The following is a 26,779-nucleotide window of genomic DNA, read 5'->3' as shown; positions in this document are numbered from 1 at the left end:
CGGAAATGGTCTGGAGAAGAGAGGAGGGGATAGGGTCAAGTGGGCAGGTTGTTGGGCGGCCGGCCATCACAAGACGCGAGATTTCATCTGGAGAGAGAGAGGAGAAAGAGGTCAAAGCACAGGGTAGGGCAGTGTGAGCAGGACCAGCGGTGTCGTTTGACTTAGCAAACGAGGATCGGATATCGTCAACCTTCTTTTCAAAATGGTTGACAAAGTCATCCGCAGAGAGGGAGGAGGGGGGGGGGGAGGGGGAGGAGGATTCAGGAGGGAGGAGAAGGTAGCAAAGAGCTTCCTAGGGTTAGAGGCAGATGCTTGGAATTTAGAGTGGTAGAAAGTGGCTTTAGCAGCAGAGACAGAAGAGGAGAATGTAGAGAGGAGTGAGTGAAAGGATGCCAGGTCCGCAGGGAGGCGAGTTTTCCTCCATTTCCGCTCGGCTGCCCGGAGCCCTGTTCTGTGAGCTCGTAGACTACACTACATACATACGTACACTAGAATGGTCCAAACACCACAAGACAGTCATGAAGAGGGCACGACAAAGCCTATTCCCCCTCAGGAAACTAAAAAGATTTGGCATGGGTCCTGAGATCCTCAAAAGGTTCTACAGCTGCAACATCGAGAGCATCCTGACTGGTTGCATCATTGCCTGGTACGGCAATTGCTCAGCCTCTGACCGCAAGCCACTACAGAGGGTAGTGTGTACGGCCCAGTACATCACTGGGGCTAAGCTGCCTGCCATCCAGGACCTCTACACCAGGTGGTGTCAGAGAAAGGCCCTAAAAATTGTCAAAGACCCCAGCCACCCCAGTCATGGACTGTTCCCTCTACTACCGCATGGCAAGCGGTACCGGAGTGCCAAGTCTAGGACAAAAAGGCTTCTCAACAGTTTTTACCCCCAAGCCATAAGACTCCTAAACAGGTAATCAAATGGCTACCCGGACTATTTGCATTGTGTGACCCCCCCCCCTCCAACCCCCCAACCCCTCTTTTTTACGCTGCTGCTACTCTCTGTTTATCATATATGCACAGTCACTTTAACTATACATTCATGTACATACTACCTCAATTTCTGCCGACCAACCAGTGCTCCCGCACATTGGCTAACCGGGCTATCTGCATTGTGTGCCGCCAACCCCTCTTTTACACTACTGCTTCTCTCTGTTCATCATATATGCATAGTCACTTTAACCATATCTACATGTACATACTACCTCAATCAGCCTGACTAACCGGTGTCTGTATATAGCCTCGCTACTGTCTTTTTACTGTTTTATTTCTTTACTTACCTATTGTTCACCTAATAAATGTTTTGCACTATTGATTAGAGCCTGTAAGTAAGCATTTCACTGTAAGGGCTACACCTGTTGTATTCGGAGCACGTGACAAACTTTGATTTGACATGACGAACAACAGATATATTGAATGGGTCACAAGGTTAAGATTTGTATGAAAGATACCTATAATACATAGCAGACAGTATCTGCTGTGTCAACAGTTTTCATTGTGTAGAGACCAGTGTCTGGCCCCGTATAGAACAGAAACATTAACTCATGCTCTGGAATGCTCTTTAGGTTTTATCCCCCCAAAAAACATAATAAATCTCCTGTCAGTGTTATCTCCCAGAGGCCCATCTTCAGTAGAACAAACACACAATATATAGAATACTCTATTCTGTTGCATAAAACAACCATTTGAAGCAATAAAAGTATTATAACATAATCTTGTAATTTTTCCACCATACAATGTCATGGAAAGAGCAGGTGTTCTTAATGCTTTGTACACTCAGTGTATACTGTGCTTTCGGAAAGTATTCAGACCCCTTTTCTTTTTTCCACATTTTGTTACTTTTCAGCATTATTCCACAATGTATTCAATAACAAAATCCTCATCAAGCTACACACAATACCCCATAATGACAAAGTGAAAACAGATTTTTAGAAATATATGTAAATGTATTAAAAATAATCCACAGAAATACCTTATTTACAAAAGTATTCAGACCCTTTGCTATGAGACTTGAAATTGAGCTCCGGTGCATCCTGTTTCCATTGATCATCCTTGATGTTTCTACAACTTGATTGAAGTCCACCTGTGGTAAATTCAATTGATTGGACATGATTTGGAGAGGCACACGCCTGTCTATATAAGGTCTCACAGTTGACAGTGCATGTCCAAGCCATGAGGTCGAAGGAATTGTCCAAAGAGCTCGGAGACAGGATTGTCGAGGCACAGAATACTTTCTGAAAGCACTGTATGTTCAGCTACAACAAGTGTTGAAGATCCTCCAGGTAAGCAGATTAATGAAAATGTATTTATTTATTTTGTGTGCTGTCAAGTACTTCAAACATTCAGTATATTAACATAAACGTACAGTATCCCAGAAATGTATATAATAATTGAAAAAAATGAGTTTTCTATGTCAAACCTGATACATGTTTAATATACATTATTAATTCCATTTGGTGTTTTATGTCATCTCTCCATTAGGATATTCTCTCAAGAATTACCAAGATGCTACCAACCTCGCAAACGGCCGCCCTTTACTGAATGAAACATTCAATGACTCACTACACTTGGGATACTTTCGCTCATCTGGCACTCTACAGGCTGCAACAAAGACACCCTCCCATGGTAAGAACATCAATCATAAAGGCTCTCCCAGTCAAAATCAGGAATGTCCATAGTGTCTGTATCAGTGACTGATCAGGAAAGACTATGGTTGCAGGGCAGCACAAATTCAGAGCAACCTCAACCGCACCAGTATAAGCAAATTAGTGCATGCAATACATACAGTAAGAGTATATATTTTATTGGAACCATGCAGTTATAATGCACATTAAAAACAACATTTGATTCATGTGTAAAAAAGTTTAGTTGTCACCACAGAATGACATTTACAACAACTAGCAATTGTTTTCGTCACTTATGTTCCAGCATTTGGTGACAAACCCAGTGAACTACTATGTTACACCTGCAATCGTGGAGAGGACCGTGTCTGTGACATATTTGTCATGTGTTGGAACTGAAGACTGCTGCTGAGGTGAAAAAGGTGTGCTAATCTTCAGCCACACCAAATCCCATAGTATTTGATGAACAGTGTCTTGTGACCCCATATGGGCTGGGCACGTTATGGTGTATGACACTGACATAAAATACAAAATCATTAAATCATCGAAGTATGTATATTTAACATTTTGTTTTTCTTGTACTCCGTCATAAAGTAAATACAGTTGAAGTTGGAAGTTCACATACACCTTAGCAAATACATTTAAACTCAGTTTTTCACAATTCCTGACATTTGATCCTAGTAAAAATCCCCTGTCTTAGGTCAGTTAGGATCACCACTTTATTTTAAGAATGTGAAATGTCAGAATAATAGTAGTGAATTATTTCAGCTTTTATTTCTTTCATCACATTCCTAGTGGGTCAGAAGTTTACATACACTCAATTAGTATTTGGTAGCATTGCCCTTTAAATTGTTTAACTTGAGTCAAACATTTTGGGTAGCCTTCCACAAGCATTTTGGGTAGCCTTCCACAAACAAATTTTGGCCCATTCCTCCTGACAGATCTGGTGTAACTGAATCAGGTTTGTAAGCCTCCTTGCTCGCGCACGCTTTTTCAGGTCTGCCCACAAATTTTCTATAGGATTGAGGTCAGGGCTTTGTGATGGCCACTTCAATACCTTGACTGTCATAAGTTTCGTCTTCTGAGGAGGAAGAAATATCGGACCAATACGCAGTGTGGTAAGTGTCCATAAACCAAAAACCCAACAACACAATACAAACACACCCCTGCCACGTCCTGACCAACTACAATAACAAAATGACCCCTTTACAGGTCAGGACGTGACAGTACCCCCCCCCCCCCCCAAAGGTGCAGACACCGAATGCACCTTAACCATAAGACACCAACAACAACCCACAACAAAAACCCCAATACTCCCCCCTACAGAGGTGGCTCTGGTTCCGGCCGTAGTCCCCACTCTAACCTGTCCACCCCTGCTGAAGGCTCAGGGCTGTAGCCCACCGCTGAAGGCTCTGGAAAGTGGTTCCGGACTGTGGGCCGTCTCTGTCGGTTCCGGACTGTGGGCCGTCTCTGTCAGTTCCGGACTGTGGGCCGTTGCCGTCGGTTCCGGACTGTGGGCCGTCGGTCCCGGACTGTGGGCCGTCTCTGTCGGTTCCGGACTGTGGGCCGTCTCTGTCGGTTCCGGACTGTGGGCCGTCGCTGTCGGTTCCGGACTGTGGGCCATCGCCGGAAGCACTGGACGGGGCACTGTTGCCGGAAGCACTGGACGGGGCACTGTCGCCGGAAGCTCTTGACGGGGCACTGTCGCCGGAAGCTCTAGGCAGGGCACTGTCGCCGGAAGCTCTAGACGGGGCACTGTCACCGGAAGCTCTAGACAGGGCACTGTCGCCGGAAGCTCTAGACGGGGCACTGTCGCCGGAAGCTCTAGACGGGGACTGCACACTGAAGGCCTGATGCGTGGGACTGGCTTTGGAGGCGCCAGACTAGTGACACGCACCACAGGGCTAGTGCGAGGAGCAGGAACAGGACATACTGGACTGGGCAGACACACTAAAGGCCTGGTGCGTGGGGCTGACTTTGGAGGCGCCAGACTGGTGACACGCACCACAGGGCTAGCCACCCACTGCGCGCCGACACTGGCCTCGAGGGCGCTCCGGGTGGAGGCGATGGAAATCCCTCAACAGGGACGGGTCCGAGACGTCCTCCAACGGTACCCTGCACCTCTCCTCCGGGCCGTACCCCTCCCAGTCCACGAGGTACTGCAGGCCCCTCACCCGGCGTCTCGAGTCCAGAATGGCCCTTATGCTGTACGCCGGGGAGCCCCCGATGTTCAGAGGGGGCGGAGGGACCTCCGGCACTTCACTTTCCTGCAGGGGACCAGCTACCACCGGCCTGAGGAGAGACACATGAAACGAGGGGTTAATACAGTAATAGGAAGGGAGTTGTAACCTATAACACACCTCGTTTATCCTCCTCAGGACTTTGAAGGGCCCCACACACTGCGGCCCCAGCTTCCAGCAGTCCAAGCAGAGGGGCAGGTTCCGGGTCGAGAGCCAGACCCTGTTCCCCGGTACAAACATGGGGGCCTCACTGCGGTGGCGGTCAGCACTCCTCTTCTGCCATCCACTGGCTTGCTTCAGAGATTCCTGGACGGCTCTCCAGGTCTCCTTGGAGCGCTGCACCCAGTCCTCCACCGCAGGAGCCTCGGTCTGGCTCTGGTGCCATGGTGCCAGGACCGGCTGGTAACCCAACACACACTGAAAAGGTGACAGGTTAGTGGAGGAGTGATGAAGTGAGTTCTGGGCCAACTCAGCCCATGGAATGTACCTCGCCCACTCCCCTGGCCGGTCCTGGCAATACGACCGCAGAAACCTGCCCACCTCCTGGTTCACCCTCTCCGCCTGCCCATTACTCTCGGGGTGTTAACCGGAGGTCAAGCTAACCGAGACCCCCAGACGCTCCATAAACACCTTCCATACCCTGGACGTGAACTGGGGACCTCGATCAGAAACAATGTCCTCCAGCACCCCGTAGTGCCGGAAGACGTGGGTAAATAGGGCCTCCGCAGTCTGCAGGGCCGTAGGGAGACCGGGCAAGTGGAGGAGACGTATCAGGACTTTGAAAACCGATCCACAACGACCAGAACCGTAGTGTTCCCCTGAGACGGAGGGAGATCGGTCAGGAAGTCCACTGACAGGTGAGACCATGGCCGTTGTGGAATGGGGAGGGGCTGTAACTTCCCTCTTGGGAGATGCCTAGGAGCCTTACTCTGAGCGCACACCGAACAGGAAGAGACGTAGAACCTCACGTCCTTAGCCAAGGTGGGCCACCAGTACTTCCCCTTGAGACCTCGCACTGTCCTCGCTACACCAGGATGACCCAAAGAGGGTAGTGTGTGGGCCCACCGAATCAATTGATCACGGACACCAAGCGGCACGTACATGCGGCCCGTGGGCCACTGTGATGGCGCGGGCTCCGCCTTTAACGCCCCCTCGATGTCCGAGTCCAACTCCCATACCACCGGTGCCACCTACCTAGAAGCCGGAATGATGGGAGTAGAATCGATGGGCCGATCCTCCGTCTCATAGAGGCGTGACAGCGCGTCGGCCCTCATGTTAAGGGAGCCTGGTCTATAGGAAATGGTGAACCTAAACCGGGTGAAGAACATGGCCCACCTTGCCTGACGCGGATTCAGTCTCCTAGCTGCCCGGATATACTCCAGGTTCCGGTGGTCGGTCCAGATGAGAAAGGGGTGCTTAGCCCCCTGAAGCCAGTGTCTCCACACCCTCAAGGCTTTTACCACCGCTAACAACTCCCTGTCCCCCACATCATAGTTGCGCTCCGCCGAACTGAGCTTCTTCAAAATAAAGCGCAGGGACGGAGTTTCAGCGGCACACCCGAGCGCTGTGATAGCACGGCACCCACCCCAGCCTCGGATGCATCCACCTCCACTATGAATGCTAGAGAGGGGTCCGGGTGTGCCAACACGGGTGCCTCGGTGAACAGCACCTTCAACCTGTTGAATGCGCAGTCCGCCTCAGGCGACTACCGCAAACGCACTGCCCCCCCATTCAGCAGTGAGGTAATGAGAGCCGCTACCTGGCCAAAACCCCGGATAAACCTCCGGTAGTAATTGACAAACCCTAAGAACCACTGCACCTCCTTCACCGTGGTTGGAGTCGGCCAATTACGCACGGCCTTAACTCGGTCACACTCCATCCACACCCCCGTGGTGGAAATGCGATAACCCAGGAAGGAGACTGCTCGTTTGGAGAACACACACTTCTCAGCCTTGACGTATTGGTCATGCTCCAGCAATCTCCCAAGCACCTTGCGCACCAGAGACACATGCGTGGCGCGGGTAGCGGAATATATCAGAATATCATTGATATAGACAACACGCCCTGCCCGTGCAGGTCCCTGAGAATCTCGTCTACAAAGGATTGAAAGACGGCTGGAGCATTCTTTAACCCATACGGCATGATGAGGTACTCATAATGGCCCGATGTGGTACTAAATGCTGTCTTCCACTCGTCTCCATCCTTAATACGCACCAGGTTATACGCGCTCCTGAGGTCAAGTTTTGTGAAGAATCTGGCTCCGTGAAATGATTCCACTGCCGTAGCGATGAGAGGTAGCGGGTAACTAAACCCCACCGTGATAGAATTTAGACCTCTGTAATCAATGCACGGACGCAGACCTCCCTCCTTTTTCTTCACAAAAAAGAAACTCGAGGAGGCGGGTGAAATGGAGGGCCGAATGTACCCCTGTCCCAGAGATTCCGTGACATATGTCTCCATAGCCAACGTCTCCTCCTGTGACAATGGGTACACGTGACTCTTTGGAAGCGCAGCATTTACCTGGAGATCTATCACACAATCCCCCTGTCGATGAGGTGGTAATTTAGTCGCACTCTTTTTACAGAAAGCGATCGCCAAATCGGCATATTCAGGGGGAATGCGCACGGTGGAAACCTGGTCTGGACTCTCCACCGACGTGGCACCTATGGAAACTCCTATACACCTCCCTGAACACTCCTCTGACCACCCCTGGAGAACCCCCTGTTTCCACGAAATCCGGGGATTGTGATCAGCCAGCCAGGGAACCCCCAGCACCACTGGAAACGCAGGTGAATTGATAAGAAAGAGACTAATCCGTTCCTTATGATTCCCCTGCGTTACCATGTCCAGTGGAACCGTGGCCTCCGTGACCAACCCTGACCCTAATGGCCGGCTATCTAGGGAGTGCACGGGGAAGGGGGAATCTATCGGCAATAGCGGAATGCCCAGCTTGATGGCGAGTCCGCGATCCATAAAGTTCCCAGCTGCGCCTGAATCGACTAGCACCTTATGCTGGGAAGAGGGAGAAAAATCAGAAAACAAAATGAATAAGAACATGTGACCAACAGGGGGTTCTGGGTGAGTTTGGTGCTGACTCACCTGGGGTGACCGAGAAGTGTTCTGCCTGCCCTCTCGACTCCCAGATTGACTCCCCCAGCACCGGTCGGCCATGTGTCCTCTCCGACCACAGCTGTTGCAGGAGGAGCCACCTCCTCCGGTACCCCTCGGTACGGCCCCCCCCTAACTCCATAGGGGTAGGGGCGGGAGTGCACGGAGGTGAGACGGACAGGGCCCTTTCCGGACGCCCGCGCGCGGCAGCCAACAGATTGTCCAGTCGAATCGACATGTCGGACAACTCATCAAGAGAGAGAGCGGTGTCCCAACACGCTAGTTCCCTGCGAACGTCCGCCCGGAGACTACACCTGTAATGGTCTATCAGGGCCCTGTCGTTCCACCCCGCCCCAGCGGCCAAGGTCCTGAAATCCAGCGTGAAGTCCTGTGCGCTCCTCGTCTCCTGCCTGAGGTGGAACAGCCGCTCACCCGCCGCTCTTCCCTCCGGAGGGTGGTCGAACACGGCCCGAAAGCGGCGGGTGAACTCCGGATAGTGGTCCCTCGCCGAGTCCGGACCATTCCAGATGGCATTGGCCCACACCAGAGCTCGGCCCGTCAGGCAGGAAACGAGGACACTCACACTCTCCTCCCCCAAGGGAGCAGGTCTCACGATAGCCAGGTACAGCTGGAGCAGAAATCCCTGGCACCCAGCTGCCGTTCCATCATACTCCCTCGGGGGCGCAAGACGAAGCGCGCCGGAGCCGGACGCAGTGGGATGAGAAGGTGGCGGAGTCAGAGGAGCTGGAGGGTGAGAGAGGAGACCACTCCTCTCCCATCGGTCCATCCTCTCCATCATTTGGTCCATCGCGGAACCAATCCGATGGAGGACTGAGGTGTGATGAAGCACACGTTCCTCCATCGAAGGAAGGGGGTTGTCAGCTGCTCCTGCTGACTCCATAATAGTGCGGGATTCTGTAAGGCGTGGGTGTAGCTGACGAGGAATCAAGTGCAGGAAGCAGCGATGCAGGGTTTTGGCTTAGGCACAATAGCTAAAACAACAAGCCAACCCAAACGGTGCTCAGAGCGCACTACAAAACAAAGTGTACAACAGAAACAATCCCGCACAAAGAGCAAGCGGGCCTGCTGGCTAATAAAGCCGGGTAATCAGCCCAACTAGGAACAGGTGCACCAAACAATGAAAAGGGGGAAAACAAAAAAGGGAATCAGTGGCAGCTAGTAGGCCGGTGACGACGACCGCCGAGCACCACCTGAGCAGGAGGGGGGGGGGGCACCTTTGGTAGGAGTCGTGACAGATATAGACACTTTTGTACCTGTTTCCTCCAGCATCTTCACAAGGTCCTTTGCTGTTGTTCTGGGATTGAAAGCACATTCATCTCCAGGAGACAGAACGTCTCCTTCCTGAGCGGTATGACTGCTGTGTGGTCCCATGATGTTTATACTTGCATACTATTGTTTGTACAGATGAACGTGGTACCTTCAGGCGTTTGGAAATTGCTCCCAAGGATGTCTTGGCTGATTTCTTTAGATTTTCCCATGGTCAAGCAAAGAGGAACTGAGTTTGAAGGTAGGCCTTGAAATACATCCACAGGTACACCTCCAATTGACTCAAATGATGTAAATTATCCTATCAGAAGCTTCTAAAGCCATGACATCATTTTCTGTAATTTTCGAACCTGTTTAAAGGCAGTCAACTTATTGTATGTAAACTTCTGACCCACTAGAATTGTGATACAGTGAAATCTGTCTGTAAACTATTTTTTGAAAAATGACTTGTGTCATGCACAAAGTAGATGTCCTAACCAACTTGCTAAAACTATAGTTTGTTAACAAGAAATTTGTGGAGTGGTTGAAAAACGAGTTTTAATGACTCCAACCTAAGTGTATGTAAACTTCCTATTTAACTGTAGCTACTTTGTGCGTGTCCTTTGTCTGACCAGTAACTACTATAATGTTTACCCGGCTGCTGTGAGAAGAGCCTGTGTAGCAGAACTATGGGATTGAGCTCTGCTGCTGCTGAGTCTCCCCATTGCCATCATCTAGTGGCTGAGGATTGACCCTTCGCTAAGCCCAGCCCCAGAATGTTGGACAACCAATCGCAGTGCGCCAATGGATAGCAACTGTCGATTCCACCTTGGACAAGCTCACATTTGAAACAGATGAAAGCCAGTTACAAAATGTAATTTTCTTTAAAAAATGTAATGGCTAATTAAATGAACAGTGCACAAAGAGTACTTGATGGTATAAATCCTGAAATACAGAGCCTGCTGATGAGTATTTTTAGAATCTGAAATTAGACTTTTGTTACATTGAGCACTAGCTAACAAGCTGAGCTAGAGAACAGTCTCATTGATCACCAAATATTGCTAATTCTAGCTATCTAGCTAGACACTTAAGGCCCAGTGCAGTCAACTTGATTTTCCTATGTTTTATATAGATTTCCACACAGGTTGGAATAATACTGTGAAATTGTACCCTTTTAGTGTAAGAGCTGCTTGAAAATAAATTTTGGCCTGTTTTGGTTAGAAAGTTTTGGCCTGCCTAGTTACATCCAGCATTTGGTGACAAACCTGTCCATCACCAGGCGGTTAATTGTGTAATATACCAATAATAGTTTCAAAGCTTGGAATTCTTGCTTGAGAAATTGCACTTTGCTAAGAAGCTATTTGTTTCTTTTTTACTATTTTAATTGAAACAATCCTAGTAAGGTACTTCATTTTTACCCAGAAATGATTTCATATTGAGATAAAAATGGCTGCAGACCTTTTAATACAACTTGTTTTCTCTAAATGTTTGTTAGCTAGAGCCTCTTAGGGATCCCTTAACACTCAAATCCCGTTAGCAGATAGATTTGACAACATCCGGTGAAATTGCAGAGCGCCAAATGCAAACTACAGAAATATAAATATTTAACATTCATTTAAATACAAGTGTAATACATCAAAATAAAGCTTAACTTCTTGTTAATCCAGCCGCGGTGTCAGATTTTAAAAAGGCTTTACGGCAAAAGCACACCATGCAATTATCTGAGGACAGCGCCCTGCATAAAAAACATGAGTAATTTTTCAACCAGGCAGGTGTGACACGAAAGTCAGAAATAGCGATATAGTAAATGCCCTACCTTTGAAGATCTTCATCTTTTTGCAATCCCAAATGTCTCGGTGACACAATGAATGGTCGTTTTGTTCAATAAATTCCTTCTTTATATCCCAAAATGTCAATTTATTTGGCGCGTTTGATTCAGAAATACACCCGTTCCAACTCACCCAACATGACTACAAAGTATCTAATAAGTTACCTGTACACTTGGTCCAAACATTTCAAACAACGTTTCTAATCCAACCTCAGGTACCCTAAAATGTAAATAATCGTAAAATGTCCAATACTGGAGAAAAATAACGAGGAGCGCGCTCCTGTTCACGCGCACCAAAAGACTTGAGTCCATCTGAGTGACACATGGAAAGAATAGGACTACTTCTTAATTTCTCAAAAGATAAACATCGAACAATTTCTAAAGACTGTTGACATCTAGTGGAAACCATAGGAACTGCAATCTGGGCCCTAATAAACCAGGTTTCCCATAGAAAAAACATTGGAAAACACAATGACCTCAAATCTTTTCCCTGGATGGATTGTGCTCGGGGTTTCGCCTGCCAAATCAGTTCTGTTATACTCACAGACATTATTTTAACAGTTTTAGAAACTCTAGAGTTTTCCATCCAATACTTCCATGCATATGCATATCCTAGCTTCTGGGCCTGAGTAACAGGCATTTTACTTTTGGCACGCTTTTCATCCAGACGTGAAAATACTGCCCTTTCGCCCGAAGAAGCTAGCTAAACTAACCAACTCCCATCTGCTGTCAATATCAGGATATGATTTGAGACAGTGAATTTAGAGCCATTCAGTGGCTATCCACACTACATACATAAATTTTACCAGGTTACCGTGAAATTATTGTAATGGCAGTCCATCAAAACATACCTGAGAGTTTACTGATTACCAAGTGGTAGTCTGTTAAATTTCATTGTGTATTAAAAACACATTTGAGATCATTGTGAGGGGATTTTACCTCCCCTCACAATGATCTCAAATGTAGGGGGCATTGGTCTTCCTGGAAAATGTTGTCAGATAATTATTATCTATGCCATCCTTCTGTGTGCCCACAACACTACTCTGTGGGGCAATATGGTGCATATGTTGCTGTGTATATAAGAGCATACGGGTGTAATCACTATTCATTTGGGGAAATTTATTATTTTACATAGGTTCTGTTTCATATGAACTTCCTCCAAAACCACATTCAATTTATTTCTTGCTAAAGATGTTATTGTACTTCTAGGTAATTATCTTCAGGAAATTCAACATTTGTCTGGCTGGTTGGTTAGCCTCAGTCTGTCATACTACCCTGTCCAAGCTCCCAGACCCGAGACGCACACCCAAAGTCCAGAATTGGGATAGCTCTAACCTTTCCCCTGTGCTGTGTCTGAGATATGTAAAAATGTAGCTGAGAATGACCAAAATACTCAGAACATTATTAATCATTTCAAACAAGGTGTAATGAAATGGTTATGTTGCAGCTGAAACTAACTGAAGGAGCTTGGTTAATGTATTATTTCCAGGACTAAGTGCCAAGTCTTTATATGGTTGTTGTACTGTATAGATCTGTCTCAATCCTAAAGTGAAAAATTAGACTTGAAAATGAACCATTATCCAAAAACTAAACACTGTGCCAAGTTTCAGCTTGTATAGACCGTTCTAGACAAGTTGAGGGTTTGGAATATAGACAGTGCTACTTGAGTCCTTGGAGGTCAACACCGACAGTTGTAGACTACTTGAGGGTTTTGGGTGTACATAGACAGAAAGAGACTACTTTTTTTCTGTCAATGTAGAAAGTGCTTGGAGGTCTGTAGAAAGTGCTAGTTGAGGCTTTGGTGATCTATAGACTGTGCTAGTTGGGGGTTTCTGGTCTATAGACGGTGCTAGTTGAGGCTTTGGTGATCTATAGACTGTGCTAGTTGGGGGTTTCTGGTCTATAGACGGTGCTAGTTGAGGCTTTGGAGGTCCTGTGTGGTGAGGGATGTATTCCCTGAGAAATGTGAACCCCATGGTGAGAAGGATCAGAGTCTCACCACAGAGCGCGCTACAGAGACGTTCAGAACAGATCACTGCACTACTCCAACAGGTGAGTCACTAACCATGTTTCCATCCAACCATTTAATGAGGAAGAATTACTTAACGCATGAAGAAAGTCACGACCAGGCTGAAACAGGAAATGTCGGTAAAATTCTATACATTTTGGTGGAATCTTTTATCTGTAAAATGTATTATGCGATAAATGGTCGGTGGAAACACCTTTATGAGCAAATATTGATATAATAACCATCATATCGAATTAAACTTGGAGTCACGCGATATGTTGTGTGGTACTCCCACTACAACTCAGGAAACCATGCAGTATTAGGCTAGAGAATAAATAAGTTATGATGAACTTCACAGGGTGGTGAAAGTGCAAAGTGCTTGATGTTCCTTTCCAATAAATATCAAGGGTCTTATTCTGGTGATGCTTCGTTGTAGTTTGACAAATGAAAATCTCATGTAGACTAGCCAACCCGCACTGTATCTGCGAGCTGTTGGCTAGAGCACACATTCCAAGACCAGAGTGGGCACATTGGCTATTTAAAAACTTCTTAGGGCTAGGCCCATTTTTCCCCAATTTTCACCTGAATCACATGCCCAAAGTAAACTGCCTGTTGCTCAGGCCCCGAAGCCAGGATATGCATATAATTGGTACCATTGGAAAGAAAAAACTTAGAAGTTTGTATTAATTTAAAAATAATGTAGGAGAATATAACAATAGATATGGTAGGAGAAAATCCAAAGAAAAACCAACCAGAATTTCTTTTGAGAGAGACCATCCTCAAATATGAGGTAATTTTGAAAATTAGCTCGCTGGATGCAATTCCTTCCACAGGGTGTCAGCAGTCTGTCCAAGGTTTCAGGCTTGTAACTTCCAAAACTAAGAAATACCAGTTTTAGTACAGGTGTCATAATTACAGCCGTGTTGAAGAGACCAAACTGCAGCAGGTGAAATGTAGATACTCATCTTTTTAATATATAAGAGCAAAGTATCCACGGGAAAAAAAAACAATAAACAAAAACGACTAACAACAGGCTAACAGGCTACGTACATACCAAAAGACAAGCAGTGTTAGCACAACCACCCACAACCCCAAGTGACAAACATACTCCTAATTATATGACTCCCAATCAGGAACAACGATAACCAGCTGTCCCTGATCGGGAGCCACACAGACCCACATAGAAATACAACACCCAGAACACACATACACAGACATAGTCTGCCACGTCCTGACCAAAACTACACAACAACACTCTCTGCTGGTCAGGACGTGACAACAGGGACACAGATCAGATCACAATTTGTGAATTTAAGAAACCTGTGCCGGTGGAAAAATATTTTGATGTGGGGCACTGTCGTCAAACAATCGCATGGCATGCTATCGCTGTAATAGCTACTGTAAATCGGACAGTGCAGTTAGATTAACAAGAATTAAAGCTTTCAACTGATATAAGACAGTTATACAGTTGAAGTTGGAAGTTTACAGACACTTAGGTTGGACTCATTAACTTGTTTTTCAACCACTCCACAAATTTCTTGTTAACAAACTAGTTTTGGCAAGTTGGTTAGGACATCTACTTTGTGCATGACACAAGTAATGTATCCAACAATTGTTTACAGACAGATTATTTCACTTATAATTCACTGTATCACAATTCCAGTGGGTCAGAAGTTTACATACAATAAGTTGACTGCCTTTAAACAGCTTGGAAAATTGTCATGGCTTTAGAAGCTTCTGATAGGCTAATTGACATCATTTGAGTCAATTGGAGGTGTACCTGTGGAATTATTTCAAGGCCTACCTTCAAACTCAGTGCCTCTTTGCTTGACATCATGGGAAAAGCAAAAGAAATCAGCCAAGACAAAAAAATGTAGACCTCCACAAGTCTGGTTCATCCTTAGGAGCAATTTCCAAACACCTGAAGGCACCACGTTCATCTGTACAAACAACAGTACGCATGTATTAACACCATGGGACCACGCAGCCATCATACCGTTCAGGAAGGAGATGTGTTCTCTCTCCTAGAGATAAACGTACTTTGGTGAGAAGTGCAAATCAATTCCAGATCAACAGCAAAGGACCTTGTGAAGATGCTGGAGGAAATGGGTACAAAAGTATCTATATCCACAGTAAAACAAGGCCTATATCAACATAACCTGAAAGGCCGCTCAGCAAGGAAGAAGCCACTGCTCCAAAACCGCCATAAAAAAGGCAGACTACGTTTGCAACTGCACATGGGGACAAAGATCGTACTTTTTGGGGTGGCAGCATCATGTTGTGGGAGTGCTTTGCTGCAGGATGGACTGGTGCACTTCACCAAATAGCTGGCATCATGAGGGACAATTATGTGGATATTGAAGCAACATCTCAAGACATCAGTCAGGAAGTTAAAGCTTGGTCGCAAATGAGTCTTCCAAATGGACATTGACCCCAAGCATACTTCCAAAGTTGTGGCAAAATGGCTTAAGGACAACAAAGTCAAGGTATTGGAGTGGCCGTCACAAAGCCAGACCTGAATCCTATAGATAATTTGTGGTCACAACTGAAAAAGCGAGGGCGAGCAAGGAGGCCTGCAAACCAGACTTTATTAGGAGGAATGGACCACAATTCACCCAACTTATTCTGGGAAGCTTGTGGAAGGCTACCTGAAATGTTTGACCCAAGTTAAACAATTTTAAAGCCATCGCGCGCCATCGTGCATAAATATATTTTGTCCTCCCACACCAAACGCGATCACGACACGCAGGTTAAAATATCAAAACAAACTCTGAACCAATTACAGTAATTTGGGGACAGGTCGAAAAGCATTAAACATTTATGGCAATTTAGCTAGCTAGCTTCCTGTTGCTAGCTAATTTGTCCTTTGATATAAACATTGTTGTTATTTTACGTGAAATGCACAAAGTCCTCTACTCCGACAATTAATCCACACACAAAACGGTCAAACAAATCGTTTCTGGTCATCTCTTCTCCTTTCAGGCTTTTTCTTCTCTTGACTTTATAATGCAATTGGCAACTTTCATAAATTAGGTGCATTACCGCCACTGACCTCGTTCATCTTTCAGTCACCCACGTGGGTTCCACTGGAGGGCGCGCTCCAGTTCCGCTAGCGGGACAACTAGCCCTAAAAGGTTTTAATGCAACAGTTTTTGTGACAACCATCAGAGTTGAAAATGTGATTGAAACCCATTAAAAAAAAAGATCATTACATGGGAATTTAACCACAAGTAATTTTTGTGCACTGTCATCACGCACATACTTATTTTTTTTTTTAAGAAATATTTGTTTAGGCATGTTTTCTGCAATTCTTCACATTTTGCAATGGTGAGGAGAGAATGTTGCTATTGTACTGTATAACACATCATGCAATTCTATTAATTTTGCCATAGGGAAGAGAAACAACTTGCAGTTTTCTAACCATTTTGAAATGACTTATGTCATATTAATGACATCTGCGTGAGAGAGAATAGTAAGTCAAACTCTCAACAGTAAGTTGAGACCCCAACTGAGTTTTGTTGGAGTTGGGGGCTCCCTAGCAGCCAGGGGCCCTAGGCGATTGCCTATGTTGCTTATGCCTGGGGCCGGCCCTGCACACACCATAAATATTTTTTTTATATTCAGGTTACCAAACCAGGATGTGGGTTTTAATTTAATTTAATTTCTGTTAAATATTAGCTTTCTCCAAAATGATTAAACTGCATATAACGTGTTGAAGGATAGATTTAGTCATGTCATACTGTTGTATACTGATACACCAATGTAATGATCATGCTGTTTAGTCCACTTCTTGACATGCCACACGTGTCAAATGGATGGATTATCTTGGCAAAGGAAAAATGCTCACAAACAGGGATGTAAAGAAATTTGTGCCCAATTTGAGAGAAGCTTTTTGTGTGTATGGACATTTCAACCCATGAAACATGGGACCAACCCATTACATGTTGCATTTATATTTTTGTTCCATGTAGTCCCCTTTCTGTCTTCTCTACAGGGAGAGCAGAAACCATTCAAGGAAGTTATTGACATTAGCTCAGGTGATTCACACAAGACCGGGATAAAACCAATCTCCTTTGTGCGACAGGTGTGGTCTCTATCTTTCTCTCTGTCTCACTCCCTCTCACGCACACTTGCTCTTCTGCCCTTTCTTTTGCTCACTCACGCTCACTCTTTTCTGCTCTCGCTGTGGATATCTGTCTATGACCAAGTATCTTGCAGTCTCTGTCTTCAGCTCTGTGTCTGTGTGCTGTCTGTCAGGTCCTGTCGGTCTGTCTGTACCCTGAGCTCCTGCATGATGACACACTTCCTGGGGACGTCAGGCAGAGAGCCCAGAGGCTGCTGGGAGAGTGTGATGGGGGCAGTGTGGGTAAGTTGGTTGTTTATGCGTCATACTCTCATCTCATCACTTAGGCAGTGAATACAGCAGTAGGCCAACTTATGGTATATTTGGTTTAAATTCTGTTAAAGGTTTTATTTGTTTTAGTGATCAATCTGGTTGGTTGATTCATTAATTGGCTGTTTTGTAAAAGGTTCATACACAGACTCCTGTGGGCTGCCTCATGTTCAGCGCAGCGTTGCAGAGTTCATCACTGGGCGAGACGGAGGAGTGCCTTCCTATCCCCGCAACATCTTCATCTCTGCTGGCTCACAGACAGCTCTGAAAGTAAGAATATAACAACCCCAACCCCTTCACTCTAAACTGTACGACCATACCAACCAGATGTCTACTGTAGACTTCTATTTTCAATAGATATATTGGTAAGATTGTACAGCCTGCAGGTATAATGCACTATGATGCAGTTATAATGCATAGTAAGATTTGTGATGAGCATTTATGATGCCCTTATAATTCCCCATCCTCCCCACGACCCTTCTACAGGTGATGGTAAAGCTGTTGGTGAGAGGGGAGGGTGTGTCCCAAACGGGTGTGTTGACCCCCCAGCCCTGCCCCCACACCCTGCCCATGCTGCTGGAGGAGGTAGGGGCTGTCCTGGTGCCCTACCAGCTGAGAGAGGAGCAGGGCTGGGCCCTGGAGCTGGGGGAGCTGCACCGAGCCCTCACCGCCTCTAGAGGACACTGCAGGCCCAGAGCGCTCTACATCAGCAACCCTGGTAACCCCACTGGTCTGTAGTCAAGTTTGGATGTCATTGTGTGTAATGCTTTGAAATAGATTTTATTAAATTATAAGCTATTAAATTGACTTAGCCAAATAGTTTGAAGTTTAACAAAGTCTTGAGCCCATAGGTCTTTCTATAGATCACATTTTAATCGTAGCATGCAGGGCTCTAGCCTTTTGGGGGCCTTAAGCAAGATTCGGTTGACATTGGAGGGAAAAATGTAAGTTAATTTCCTGTAGTTCACACATTTTGCCATGCGGCTTAGACATTTTTGCAGGTTTAAAGCATGTTTTATGCAGTTCTACAAATTTTGCCATGAGGCGGGGATAGGTTTTTGCAATTTTATAACTAATTTCATGCAATTCTACTCATTTTGCAATGGGGTAGAAATACATATTTTGTCGTTCTAAAGCAAATTTCCTGCAATTCTACACGTTTTGACATGACTTAAACCATGATATCTGAGTGAGTGCCTAACAAAATAAATGGGGGGGCCCCAGGAGGTCAGGGCCCCAACTATTCTAACTCTCAACAGTAAGCGGCCAGGGTCCCTAAGCAACCACTTATGCCACTTATTCCTCGAGCCAGCCCTGGTATTGTGTGATAGCTAGGTGTTTTCTTTGGCAACATGCCCTTGAAAGTTTCCTGTGACATTTTATCTTTAAGATGATATTATCACTATCTCACCATACTGTCATTTTCCCTCCTAACAGGTCATGTACAGAGCAGGAAATCTATAGAATGGGTGATTCAGTTTGCTGCAGAAGAGAGGCTCTTCCTATTGGTCAATGAGGTGATATTGATAATTATTGGAGATCAGGGGGTCATTTATAACCGTTGCGTAAATTGCACACTAAGTATCTGCATGCGCCATTTCTGAATGGACTGCACAAGTACAAAAATATTGAGAATTATTATCTTGGTGCAGGCCATACATATGCATTTTTCCCTGTTATAAATCAGACCTGTCCTGAAACTGTGGCTCGTTAACGAGCACTAAAATGCTGATCATTCCCCTTTCATGGTAACAATAATGCCATTATTTGTTGTATACTTTGGAAGTATTCGAATTAGGCCGATGTAGTTTTCTAAAGGCAATAGCAAACTTGATCAAATAGCCTACATTTATTTGGAGGTGATGGAAGAATGTTCAACTTTTGCAGTGACGTTTGCTGTAGGCCTAGGCTATCTAACAGACAAAAAGTTTATGAAAGACAACCACATTTGCAAATTGCTGTGGACCTGTAAACAGATCATTTGAATTTAATAGGGCCTAATGTTATGAGTTTACTTTTTATCCAACTTATGCTGCAGTGGGCGAATCCTAAAACATTGTCTACTTATAGTGGCAGCCTACACACAAATCAACTGTCTGTTCACCTGTTAAATTCTACTGTATGTTATAAACCACGCTTCCTTTCTGATGCGTAGAGCAACATACTTGAAATAATAGCGTATCTAATAGGCCCAATTAAATCAGAGATGACATGGTAATTTGTTGTAGGCTAAGGCTACTTCGGGAATATGAACCCATCATTGCCAGAAAAGGTGAATAATTTATTCTGCAATGGTTATGAAAATATGTATTATGTGTATGAATGCAATATTGTTTCCTGGTAAAATTTGAAATTACAGTATTCAGACGATCTACCTTTAATAAGCTGCACTCCGGATCAGATGGCATAGAGAAAAGTACTTGAAATGGCTTATCTATTTGCTACTGTGAAGGGGGTCCAATTAAACGAGAGATGGGACGAATATTATCTTTGTTGTAGGCCTGTGCTACCTCGTGAATTTGAAACCATCACAGAAAAGGTGATGAATGTATTATGCAATGATCATGGAAATAAATAATAGCCTGGGAAATACAGTAGATGCCTTTCTAATTATTTAAAAAATGCAAATATAAACAAAATGGATTTTCTCTCTTCTCACTAACAGCAAATGATTGCATCTTGTTATTAACCTGTATATTGTTATGAGTAAGTGTGTCCATCATAGGCTATCCCCCATTTTCACAAAATACCAATCTACTTGAGTGCTTTCAATGCGTTACCTCAACCACTAGAAACTGTGCGTATGCATGGTCTAAGTTTGCGGGAAGGTGAGCACATTGTCACATAAAGTTTTATGAATGCCAGCTTTTGTGTGAACTGGCACAAACATGTTTTGGGGTCTTTTTTGTATTTACATAGTTTATAAATGAGGTCCTGGGGGTTAGGCTGTGGGTGCAGGTTACACAGGATGTCCAAATATCAGAACTACACTTTTGGTTTGGTAGTGCATGAAATTAACAACTGGTAGGTCTACTTTACAGTTGCCTGAACACCTGTAACACATTAGGAAGAGCAGAGGGAGAGAATTGGCTTGATGGCTTTTTTCACTATTTCACTGTTTCTCACTTTTCCAGCCTTCATCTCTTTACTTGTCCTTCCTGCTCTGTCTAGGTGTATCAGGACTGTGTGTATGGGGAGGGCAGGGAGTTTGTGTCCTATAAGAGGGTCCTGTTTGAAATGGGTCAGCAGTACTCTGAGATGGTAGAGCTGGCCTCCTTTCACTCCATATCCAATGGCATCATGGGAGAGTGAGTCTTGCAGTAGATCCACTTCATCCACATACTATAGTTGGCCATGTCAAAAAGTGATCAATGTCTGGAGATGATTTATTAAATGAAATACCAAAATGTTTACAAATTAAAGTAAAAGGCAAATGCTTAGCCCTAACCCTTCTGATGATTTATAATCATTGTAGCTTTTCTGCCCTGTTAAACTTCTGTGTCCCCTATGTGCCCCATGCCCTTTGCCTCCTGTTCCCCCTGGCTGTGTGTAGGTGTGGGCTGCGTGCAGGGTACATGGAGCTGGTGAATGTGGACCCAGCAGTGATGGTGTTTGCTGAGACCCTCCTGTGTACTGACATCAGTACTCCCGTCATAGGACAGATCGCCCTAGAAATAATGGTTAACCCTCCCAGACCTGGAGACCCCTCCCATAACAAGTATACACAGGTACTTATGAGTAAGGAATTCCTGCATTAGTCACAGTAGTCTCCTATAATTCTTAGTCTCATAGTCACTCGAATGTTAGGAGGTAATCATTACACAGGTTCAGTATTATATATTAACTGTGTTAAGGTGTGATGTGTTAGTTACTGCTCTCTCTGTCTCCACTAAAGGAGATTCTGACCAATCGGATCACCCTGGCCCAGAATGCTCAGCGGGCTTGGGAGTTTCTGATTGGTCTTCCGGGGGTGAGCTGTCAGCCAGTGACGGGAGGTATTTTTATCTACCCCCATCTGAGCCTTCCCCCTGAGGCAGTGGAACAGGCCAAGGTGGGCACATAGACTTCCACTATACCCCTCTGTAGCACCAATACACTGCCGACCTACACATGACAACAGTAAAACTAATATTGCAGTATTAACCTGCAGGTTGTCAAATTATGTTAGGTTAGCTGTCACGATAGTCAAAGGTATTAGACCAAGGCGCAGCGGGTTGCGTGCTCATCATTATTTTATATGAGAACACGAAAAAACTATAAACGACAGTTTCGCAGGCTATACACAGCAGTGCAAAAACAATCTCCCACAAAGGGACAGGTGGAAAACAAGCTCCTTAAGTATGACTCTCAATCAGAAACAACGATGTACAGCTGTTCCTGATTGAGAGCCACACCAGGCCAACAAAGAAATACACAACATAGAAACCCTAGAATACAAAACAAGAACATAAACCAAAAACCCCAGAACACATAAATCCAACACCCCTCTACATACACACACACCCCGAACCATATAAAACAAATACCCCTCTATCTAAATACATAGCCCAAACCACATGAAACAAACACCCCCTGCCACGTCCTGACCCAACTATAATAACAAATAACCCCTATTACTGGTCAGGACGTGACATTAGCTGCCTTTTATCAAGTGTCACATTCGTCTTACAGTGATTGGTTACAGGTAGTAGTCTTCATCTCCCTCTTTTTTTAATTACATTTTTTCTCCGCTCCCTCTCTTTGTAGTCTGACGGACTGGAGGCAGATGTGCTATACAGTCAGACCCTACTCGATGAGGAGGGTGTGTGTGTGGGAGCAGGGTGTGAGCATGGGCAGAGAGAGGACAAATACCACATCAGGTAATTGTGAGTGTGTGCAGAGGCACCATGCCCACAGGGGCACATGCCCCTCAGATTTGTTTTGTTAAACAATAGTGCTCAGCATAAGCAGCATGCCTACCATAGCATTCTGTAGCGATACGCCATCCCATCTGGTTTGAACTTAGTGGGAGTATCATTTGTTTTTCAACAGGACAATGACCCAACATACCTCCAGGTGTCTTATTGGTGTCCTTTAGTAGTGGTTTCTTTGCAGCAATTCAACCATGAAGGCCTGATTCAAGCAGTGTCCTCTGAACTCTGTAGCATTTATTTGGGCTGCAATTTTGAGGTGCAGTTAACACTAATGAACTTATCCTCTGCAGCAGAGGTAACTCTGGGTCTTCCTTTCCTGTGGTGGTCCTCATGAGAGCCAGTTTGATAATAACGCTTGGTTGTTTTTGCGACTGCACTTGAAGAAACTTTCAAAGTTCTTAAATGTCCGGATTGACTGACCTTCATGTCTTATTAAAGTAATGATTGACTGTCGTTTCTCTTTGCTTATTTGAGTAGTTCTTGCCATAATATGGACTTGGTATTTTCACCAAATAGGGCTAGCTTCTGTATACCACCCCTACCTTGTCACAACACAACTGATTGGCTCAATCTGTAATGAACACGAGGGGAGACGGAGCTGGTGTCAAGCGCAGGGCGCAGCAGGTGTTTGTTGCAAAGGACCACAGGAGGAGGCAGGTAGCTGGGTCCAGGGGCAGGCAGAAGGTCATACACAGGGGATCCAAAAGGGCAACAGTACAGGCAGGGAAAAGGCTAGAAAAGGCTAGTAACGTAGTCCGAGAGATCAGGCAATAGGTAGATAACGGGAAATCCAATAAAGTATAGGCAAAAGGCACCGTTAGTTTTTGCCTGCCTGCCTCACTATCATACACGGGAGGCGTAAACACAGGAGAAACAGCACTCCAAAAAGTGTCACAAAACAAACAATACCTCACAGGGATGCAGTGCAAAAAAACTGAACTAAATAGTGTGTGATAATGACATACAGGTGTGTGAACAGGTGATTAGAATTCAATTGATTGGGATCTGGAGAGTGAGCTGCGTTCAGTGTTTGTGAATCAGTTAGAAGGAGATGTTACACAATCAGTGTAGAAAATAGCAAAAATAAAGAAACCCTTGAATGAGTAGGTTTGTCCAAACCTTTGACTGGTACTGTATATTTCTCTCTGTAATACTACTTGCCACCTAGTAATTGTATGAAGTTGTCTTTAGCTAGCCCAGATAGGTTCCCAACCTCATAACTAGCTACAAAGAAGACACTTGAGGCTATCAATAAAGTTAGACAGCTTGTATAACTATCTTAATTGGCATTCCTGCTGGCAAGGTTGGTAGACTTTAGAAAAGCAAGCAATTTCTAAATGTACTGAATAAGACTCAGTCCTTTCATTCTTTACCCAGATTTGTAGTTTCTTTAACAACATAACCACCAGTCAGGACGATATAGAGAGCTCAAGAGCTATGCTTAGATATACAGAAAAATAAATATATTATTTTTTACATATAATTAAGCATAATGATTATGGCTCTAGATTGAAGAAAAAAAAAACGTTTCAGGTGTTTGTTTGAAAAACGCAAAAAAAAGTTATGGACATGGGGCCTACGATTTGCCTTCTCAGATTTTTGTGGTGCAAGACACCCCTGAGTGTGTGTAAATTAAAATGTTTGTTTGTGCGTCATCCCTCCCAGACTGTGCGTGCTGATCCCCTCTGCCACTCTAGAGAAGGTCCTGGCACGCCTCGGCTCGTTCCACCTGCACTTCCTGGACCAGTTCTCCCAGCATGCATAGGGACCGAAAGTCACAGTCTGCAACAGACATCTCCAGGACAGGGAACTGGACTGAACAGAATGTTCTGAACACATACTACTGGACATCTACCAAAGAGAGAGACGAAGGCCATATACATGATTAATTATAGTGAACCTCTGAGTAAACAAATGTAATAGGTCTGGACTCTATTTCGCATAAAGTTAAAAAAAATTCACACAGCTTAGTTCATTTTTTGATTTGTTATATTATTTTCACTGCATCAGGGATATCATACACAGACGTTTCTGCTTTACAGCCTTCAGTTTGTTGGTAGGTGTCTCTGAGTAGCAAAATGCAGGTTGGCGATTATTGTCATGAGTCTTCCCCTGAAGGTAGAACTGAGCGGTTTCCGCTAGATGGGCCAGCTGCAAAGTCAAAATTGTCTATCACAAAATGATCTTTTTAATCTTAATTTAAGGATAGGGTTAGGCATTAGTTAGCAGTGTGGTTAAGGTTAGATTTAACATCTGATTTTAGGACTTTGTGGCTGTGCCAGCTAGTAACTGCTGTGCCAGCTCGTGACTGCTGTGCCAGCTCGTGACTGCTGTGCCAGCTCGTGACTGCTGTGCCAACTAGTGACTGCTGTGCCAGCTAGTGACTGCTGTGCCAGCTAGTGACCACTCCGCAGAGCTGACTCCAGAGCAAAACTCATGACAATAAATATTAACCTCCTAACAAAACAGTAACTGTGTAAGAACTAAATTCCTTGACATTTTGTTTGAGGTTCACATGCATGATATGCATGTTTGGAAAATGGAAACACAACAATTAACTTCCAAAACAAAAGTGATGATAGTGTTCATATTAATAGTGTTGAATATTAAATTCCGACTCTCCTGGTTTGACAGCGTTAGTCTGACACTGAGCTACAGACAATTAGCTCATAAGGTCAGTCGCTGGTGTAGAAGCAGGTGGGGCAGTGGGCGTCAATTCCCAGGTTAGAAGGGCTGCGTGTGGAGGCAGGGCGTATGAGTTGACGGGAGCGTTAAAATACAACTTTTTTACTAGTCAATACTAAGTCAGTTAAGGACAAATTCTTATTTACGATGACAGCCTACCCCAGCCAAACCCAGATGATACTGGGGCAGTTGTGCACAGCCCTATGGGACTCCCAATCGCAGCCAGATGTGATGCATCCTGGATTTGAACCAGGTACTGCAGTGACACCTCTTGTATAGAGATGCAGTATCTTAGACCACTGCACCACTCGGGAGCCCACTTGAGTAAAAGTATCTGGTTTTAAATGTACTTAAGTACAGTGGTGGAAAAAGCAAAACAATTGTCATACTTGAGTAAAAGTACAATTTAAATGCTATACATCAAATTCATTATATAAGGGAAAACCAGACGGCACCATTTTTGCATTTATTTTATATACGGCCAGACGGGGTCACACTCCAACAGTCAAATCATTTACAAATGCAGTATTTGCGTTTAGTGAGTTCACCAGATCAGAGGAAGTAGGGATGACGAGGCGTAAGGTTCCTAGGTGTGTGAATTGGACCATGCTGTCCTGCCTGAGCATTACAAATGGAACTAGTACTTTTTGGTGTCAGGGAAAATGTATGGGAGTAAAGTACAGATTTTCTAGAATTGTAATGGTGTAAAAGCGGTCTAAAAATACAAATAGTAAAGTACAGATACTCCCCAAAAAATGACTTAAGTAGTTCTTTAAAGTATTTTTACTTAAGTACTTTACACCACTGCTACAGTGAGTAGCCTACCTACTACCTTCAGCCCCTCACATATCCACACTATGGTGAGTAGCCTACCTACTACCTTCAGCCCCTCACATATCCACACTATGGTGAGTAGCCTACCTACTACCTTCAGCCCCTCACATATCCACACTATGGTGAGTAGCCTACCTACTACCTTCAGCCCCTCACATATCTACACTATGGTAAGTAGCCTACCTACTACCTTCAGCCCCTCACATACAGTACATGCATATAATACGGTGGTGGTTAGTGCAGTTCAAGATTAGCGATGACATTTAAAAAAAATGATGATCATATTGGATGACTGTCATACATATTCCATTCACCCAGCTCAATGTAACATCGATAGGTTGAGGCTACTACATGACTAGTGCCAGGCGTTTTGGTCGTTTTTTGGGGGTATTTTCTTTGACCGGTATTTCCAGCATTATCCACTGGGTTTACTGCAGGCAGAAATGTTCTTTAACAAGCTGTCTCCAATCAATCATTCAATGTCTGTGGTGTGTTCAGTTCGCTTGGTTTGCTACGTTGTGGAACGGTTTGTACTGAACAACACATTTCCCAAAAATGTTGTTGAACGTTCTTGTACGGACTTTGAGGTACTGTACTGTACGTATGCTCTTGTTTGGGTGTGGCTTAAAGCAATGAGGAACTTATTTAAAGAGTTGTGTGTGTGGGGGGCGGTTGCCTAATACTGAGGCGTAGCATACAAATCTTAATTGCACAAAACCTAATATTTGGAAGGGAATACTACTGTATTTGTAGGTCAGTGATTCTACACCTCACTTTGCTCAAGCTGATCCTCTCCAACAGACTCAATCCCTGACCATCAAAGGTTATAACAATGGGGCAATTAGGACAGTTAAAGGGGAGAGGCTATGAATCCAACCCG

At 44.8% G+C, this 26,779-nt stretch overlaps 1 protein-coding gene across 2 annotated transcripts; it reads left to right on the top strand.

Annotated features, from left to right (window-relative positions):
* The first annotated feature begins 12,621 nt into the window (after positions 1–12,621).
* On the top strand, positions 12,622–24,341 carry LOC106560421 (alanine aminotransferase 2). Of its 2 annotated transcripts, none has more exons than XM_014123313.3 (11): positions 12,622–13,118; positions 17,069–17,158; positions 17,332–17,440; positions 17,604–17,737; positions 17,954–18,185; positions 18,905–18,984; positions 20,639–20,775; positions 21,021–21,195; positions 21,363–21,518; positions 22,214–22,326; positions 24,046–24,341. In XM_014123313.3, exons 1-11 carry the CDS (start codon positions 13,014–13,016, stop codon positions 24,143–24,145), a joined length of 1,431 nt encoding a protein of 476 aa, XP_013978788.1. In that variant the 5' UTR covers positions 12,622–13,013; the 3' UTR covers positions 24,146–24,341. The 2 variants fall into 2 exon arrangements, with proteins under 2 accessions (XP_013978788.1, XP_013978786.1); XM_014123311.3 differs by having other exon boundaries at positions 17,954–18,197.
* Positions 24,342–26,779: the final 2,438 nt, after the last annotated feature.

Source organism: Salmo salar, chromosome 10 (assembly GCF_965601325.2).
Source record: "Salmo salar chromosome 10, fSalSal1, whole genome shotgun sequence".
Classification (NCBI taxonomy): domain Eukaryota; kingdom Metazoa; phylum Chordata; class Actinopteri; order Salmoniformes; family Salmonidae; genus Salmo; species Salmo salar.
The sequence above is the reverse complement of the archived record's forward strand: the minus strand, read 5'-3'. Positions and strand labels throughout refer to the sequence as shown.